At 47.6% G+C, this 6,503-nt stretch overlaps 2 protein-coding genes across 2 annotated transcripts in view; one reads left to right on the top strand and one right to left on the bottom strand.

Moving 5' to 3' along the window:
* LOC108579157 (tubulin beta-1 chain-like) overlaps positions 1-2,567 on the top strand; it is a 7,486-nt gene extending 4,919 nt beyond the window's left edge. The window contains exon 6 of the mRNA XM_017942610.1: positions 2,485-2,567. Within this exon, the coding sequence (XP_017798099.1) occupies positions 2,485-2,527 (43 nt within the window). The 3' untranslated portion in view covers positions 2,528-2,567. The remainder of the gene's footprint in view (positions 1-2,484) is intronic.
* Positions 2,552-6,503, bottom strand: part of LOC108579155 (tubulin beta-1 chain) — a 4,972-nt gene continuing 1,020 nt past the window's right edge. Inside the window, exon 2 of the mRNA XM_017942606.1 lies at positions 2,552-3,892. Within this exon, the coding sequence (XP_017798095.1) occupies positions 2,606-3,892 (1,287 nt within the window). The 3' untranslated portion in view covers positions 2,552-2,605. The remainder of the gene's footprint in view (positions 3,893-6,503) is intronic.

Raw genomic sequence — 6,503 nt, forward strand, 5'->3', positions numbered from 1 at the left:
GCGCGCTTCTAGCCTGCCTGCCACGCCGCGCGGACCACCGCGGTGGGGGAGAAGATTCTCTCCAACCGGCCGACGCGACGCGACGCGACGCGACACGACCACTCGCGCCGGTCACCGACTTTTTCCGTTTCTCGCGCTCCCCGAAGGACCACGATCGATCGATTCTCTTTCGGGCCTCTTTCAGCGAAAGGGGCTTCGGTGAAAAAACCACCGAGAGGATATCGTCCTGTTCGATGCAGTCCAACCGTGTCCCCCGGAAATGTAATCCAACCGCGAAACCGACGCTACGGGGGGTAGGAGGGAGCTGCGCGATCTACGCAACTTTTTCCTTTATCCGTATGAATTCGCGTGCCACGAATTCCTCTTCTTGCCGCCGCGAAAGAAATAGGAGAAAAACGTCCGAAGACGAAAGAGGACTGGGACCTTTTCGTCCCGTGAGTCACTCTTGAAACATCGCTTAGTTGCTGGTCACGTTGAAAGAAGCGCGATAACCCAGAGACGAAACGTCGCGTCGCGACGTCTCCAGCTGCGCGTCGTACCGCTTCACGATCCCCTGCTGCTGTAAAAACCCTTTTTCTATTATTGTATCTCACCCCCGTCTCGCGTCATCGGTCCTTTCTGCTCTTTGTTCCTCGTTGGACGATTTCCCGTTCGTTCCACCTTCCGCGACAACACGTTACGAGTATCGATCTGAAAAAACGGTAAATAACTTATCTTTATTCTTCCTCCATTTCCGCCCGCTTCTTCTCTCTTATTACATAAAACCATTGCGACACGAATAATCGTATGATTTCGTGTACCGACGAACACCGACGAACACCGGCGAAACAAGTTCGTTGTTGGAGTCGAAGGGAAAATCGAGCCGCGTATTTATTCTAGGACAAAATGGAACATGACTCTCGATTGGTACACGGTGTCTCGAGTTGTATCGAATTCACGGAGCGAGACACCGGCCGTCGCGCCACGCCGCTACGTATAGCCGGACGATGAGTCATACCTTCTATGCCACGGGGTCGTTGTCTGCCTGCTGCCTCTTCGTCCAAGAAAACGTACGAACATTTCCTCGTCCACCAGCAAACAGTCCTCTCGCCATCCTTTCAATCGAAATTCTTCACTTTTTACAAACTCCGACACCACCTACCCCTTTCTGTCGTCGATTTACAATTGTCGTTTCAATTTCTTTCACGAATCATGGATTAGGATCGCGAGATTATCGTTGGAGCTAAGTTTCGCTGTAAGATACGGTGGACCGTCGCGTGGTGCTCCGATTCCATTGACTTAACTGTATTACTTTAATCCGTTAGTCGGTTAACGAGACTCGTGCAGGCTGGTTAAAATTCCATCGAAATCGTGCCGTCGTCGTCGTCGTCGTCGTCGTCGTCGTCGTCGTCGTCGTCGTCGTCGTCGTTGTTGTTGTTGTAACGACTAAACTTCAAATTCCATCGTAATTCTTACCATTTTCAGTATTATACGTTACGTATAATGTGCATATGCACAAACGTACACCTACCCCTATTCATTTGAATATTGCGATCGAGTACGAAACAGTGCATTTTATTTACACATCTCCGAATAACAACTTTCCCCCTGTTGCTTTAACGTCATTTTTTATGCGATTCGATTGATCACGATATGAATTATTTTCACGAGAGATCTAAAGTATGAGTTCGATAAGTCTGTAAGTCACGAGGATACGGCGCTTCGAACGCCAGACAAGAAGGCATTTCGAGCAGATCGATGATCGTTACAACAGATGGCGGCACGATCCGATTACCTTTATCGTTTCGTCGGGGTATGCGGTACACACGCGCATATATATACTATACGAATTTATCTTTCACTCCTATTAACGCGTTTAACGAACGAAGAAGCGATGCGTTTTAAATTTGCGTTCGCGAATGTTTCCAACGATATTTCTCAGAAAATACAACCAAGGATTGTAAATGCACAACGTCCGTATTTCCAATTCGAACGCAGTCACTCTCTATCGACGCGTTTGTTGGATGCTTATAATCACGATACTTTCAATGGTACTGTTTGGTTCAATGATCTACTTTATTCAAGATCTATATGTCGTAGTATAAAAGTTGGATAGATAAAAGGAACAGATATAAATACAAAATGCGCCTACACAAACGTACGTTTGATAAATACAAAAATGATGCGACAATAATAAAGGGATTCTTATAAAACCGTACACTTATATGATAATAATTTATTCAAAGATGATGGTGACCGCAGCAGCGGTTAATACACTGGATACAAAGACGCGCCTCGCAAAAGGTAAAAATCGAAAGAAAAAACGATACAGAAACGAGAGAACGACAAACAAGTGCGGCAGAGGGTGGTAGTATAGTACTCGATGAAAACAGAGCGCGTCTGAACAGTCTGTAAAAGGAGAGGAAGAGAGAAGAGGGATTGATGCCGGGGGAGGGGAATGCGAAATGAAGAGATAAACGGCAGAATTAAGAAGAAGCACGAGAGATCGAAGGGGGATGATGATGATGATGATGATAGGTGGTGGTAGTAGTAGTAACAGTAGCAATAGTGGTAGTAAGTAGTAGTAGTAATAGTAGTAGAATAGAGAGTAAGTAGGTGATGGTGTTTAATTCTCGTCGACCTCGGCTTCCTGCTCTTCGTCGAATTCCGCGTCTTCGTCTGCGGTGGCTTCCTGATACTGTTGGTACTCCGAAACCAGATCGTTCATGTTCGACTCAGCCTCGGTGAATTCCATCTCGTCCATACCCTCGCCGGTGTACCAATGCAAGAAAGCTTTTCTCCTGAACATGGCGGTGAACTGTTCGGAGATACGTTTGAACAACTCCTGGATCGCGGTCGAGTTGCCGATGAAGGTGGCGGACATTTTCAAGCCACGAGGGGGGATGTCGCAGACGGCTGTCTTCACGTTGTTCGGGATCCATTCGACGAAGTAGGAGCTGTTCTTGTTCTGAATGTTGAGCATCTGCTCGTCGACTTCCTTCATGGACATTCTGCCGCGGAAAATAGCTGCTACGGTGAGGTACCTTCCGTGCCTGGGGTCACAAGCAGCCATCATGTTCTTGGCGTCGAACATCTGTTGTGTAAGCTCCGGAACGGAGAGGGCCCTGTACTGTTGGCTGCCGCGGGATGTGAGTGGAGCGAAACCTGGCATGAAGAAGTGGAGACGGGGGAAGGGGACCATGTTGACGGCTAGCTTTCGCAAATCCGCGTTCAACTGACCAGGGAACCTGAGGCAGGTTGTCACACCGGACATTGTGAGGGAGACGAGATGATTCAGATCACCGTAGGTAGGCGTGGACAGTTTCAGAGTGCGGAAGCAAATATCGTAAAGGGCTTCGTTGTCGATGCAATACGTTTCGTCTGTGTTTTCTACCAGCTGATGCACGGAGAGGGTGGCGTTGTACGGTTCTACGACAGTGTCTGATACTTTGGGAGACGGTACCACGGAGTATGTGTTCATGATTCTGTCGGGGTATTCTTCACGGATCTTGGAGATGAGCAGGGTTCCCATACCGGATCCGGTACCACCGCCGAGAGAGTGAGTCAGCTGGAATCCTTGCAGACAGTCGCAGCTTTCGGCCTCCTTCCTCACTACGTCGAGGACAGAGTCGACCAGTTCCGCGCCCTCGGTGTAGTGACCTTTCGCCCAATTATTACCCGCTCCAGACTGTCCAAACACGAAGTTGTCCGGTCTGAAGATCTGTCCGAATGGTCCCGAGCGAACGGAATCCATGGTGCCCGGCTCCAAATCGACGAGGATGGCACGTGGCACGTATTTACCACCGGATGCCTCGTTGTAGTACACGTTGATTCTCTCCAGTTGTAAGTCGGAGTCGCCGTGATAGGTGCCGGTTGGGTCGATGCCATGCTCGTCACTGATGATTTCCCAAAACTGCAACAAACAAAACCAACAATTCAGTCTCAAAATCATTTACACGCGTATAAGGTTTTCGCGTTACCAAGTTCGATCGGCCAGCTTATATTTCAACTAGTATAGACTAGACTAGATCGACGCGAATACACGCCAGACGGAAATCGTACCGTGCCGCTGTTGCTAATAGACGCCGCCGCTTTCTCTTCGCGATTACCCTCACATCCGTTTTCAGTCTTCCGTATTATCGACCGAGAGAGCAGTTCGACGACCTCCTCTCCGGTGAATAGCTCGCGTGTAATTAGTCGTAATACGCGCATTCATTAAACCCTCGCCAGGATGGAAGTATTTTTTTTTTCTCTTCTTTTCATTACTTCTTCCATCTTTCATTCTTCTTTTTGCTTTTTCAATGCGGGAACGAATAACCACTCGACCGCCAATCCAGACTAATTACGAAAACCAGTGTTTCGCTCGGAATCTTGGAGAGGGTGGGTGGTGGTCTCGTTGCAAGAGACGCGGACGAATGCGCGCACACGCCGCCGCGGCAGCAGCATGCAACGAAGCAACGCGTAGCAAAATCACCAGCCTTCCCTACTTACTAACGTCGTGTCTCGAGCCTGCGCGCACCTCTCCTCACCGTAGTTCAAAGACCTTGCAGTATATTTCTGGAAATCGATGCGGTCCAAGAATACCGGCCAATCGTCTATACAGATGGTGTGATCGTCATTACAAAACGTACAATATACGCGATAGTTTCGACAGATCAAAATCGAAGAGTATCAACCGGTAATGAAAACGACCCAATCGAGTAACAGATACGAACGAAAAACAAATACACCTGACATTGCTCGCCGTTGCTGCCCCGTTTCCCCCTCGATGCAACCCCCTCCCCCCATCTCTTCCTCGACGCTAATCTACACCGCTAGGCTACTGTCTAATTCCCCGTGACGTTTTATCACGTTATCGTAGGTCAGAAGTGTTTACACGTAACGTTAGCGTCGTTTCACTTCAAATGTTTCCAACTACCGCGCTATCTCCCCTTCCGCCCCTCTGCCCCGCGCCTTCTTCGACTTGGAGTTATACAATTATTTCTGTTTGGTTGTAATTTGGTGGAAGTGGAGCTATCCGATAATCGGCGACGAGGGAATGGTAATTGTCACGCGCCTACGGCAACTGCAACATCCTACATGGAAACGATAGGTGTTTTTATTAATCGTTCTACCCATATATGAGCATCGCTAGTGGGAAGCGAACAGTGTCCAACCTTACTGCCTCCCACCGCCGTCTCGTACACGCAACGTATGTATAATGCTGTAGCGAGATGAGTCATCAATGTCACCGCTATATATAGGAATGATGACTGCAATGCCAATCTTGTCTAATTAGCATAAGGCGTTACGCCCGATCTATGCACTCTACTTTTCTATGTACCCCGCCACACCCCGCCCGCTCGAACCACCGAAACGATCTGCATTTTAGAAACCGAGACGACGTTTACACCGAAAGCCCGAGAGACTGTATCGTAACCTGTCACGCCATTCCAAACAGACTTCAATTACGATAAAGTGTTCGACTTTCAGATTAAAAGGAGCAAGAAAACAAGCGTTACGAATAGCGATAAAGTAAATGGGACTCGGTGAAGTGGCGCCGCCAACGTCACTTCGTCAACCACACGACTACAGTCGCATTTCTTCGAGTAACGTTTTTTTCTTCTGTAATTCGAGACAATTGGAGTGAGACGAAAACTTGTATCTCGTATACGACCACCGAGATATCATCTCCAGTTTCAATGTTCCAAGTTCGAACATTGATTTTTCAAAGCACGAATGAACACGTCGGCGCAAGATGGCGACCTAGAAAATTTCCACCCCAAAAGACGATCGATATATACAACTCCCACCCAGCAGCACGTTTAGCCGGTCGTGAAATAACCTGAAACCGAGCCAGCTAACTCGAAAAAGAAAATTACGAAAGGATATCGTCTTTCTGTATTTGGAAACGTTTCGCCGAGCTACGCAACACGCGATGTCCTTGGATTACAAGATCCCTGAATAGGTAGTTGTAACTATTGCACAATCGTGTAGCGACCACCCGGTGGATCGCGCTATAACGATCATAATAGGTGCAGAACGTTCGCGTCGAGGAGACACTCCCGTTCGGCGATCGATAACATGGTCGCACAGGTCGAGAAGGAAAATTTCGGAAGCGGACGTTGACTCAATGAAACAGCCTTGAAAACTATGAGAGCGTGACAACTGCATTCACCGACTACGTGCGCCATCCTCCTCCCGAGTGTCGGTTGGATACGACGATTGCTTTACATACATTATATAACGTGATCGTGAAATATGAATTTCTTTATCGTATATGTACGTAATGTTGCATTACGAAAACGCGTCAAAGATTGTTACATACGAGTCGATTCGACGCGTTTCGATCGAACTAAGAAAAAATCCACTAATTCGCCAGATCAAGTTTTTACGAATTACGATGCTGCGCGTTCGATGAAAAACGAGAAGAAAAAAATATCTTGCAATGCTAAACGACTTAACAAATATAGAGCACCGGAGAGTATGAAAATGAGGTTTGAACTTGTAGAAAAACCGAAAGATGCGAGCAAAGAATTTATGTA

This window comes from Habropoda laboriosa, unplaced genomic scaffold (genome assembly GCF_001263275.1).
Source record: "Habropoda laboriosa isolate 0110345459 unplaced genomic scaffold, ASM126327v1 scaffold64, whole genome shotgun sequence".
Taxonomy (NCBI): Eukaryota; Metazoa; Arthropoda; class Insecta; order Hymenoptera; family Apidae; genus Habropoda; species Habropoda laboriosa.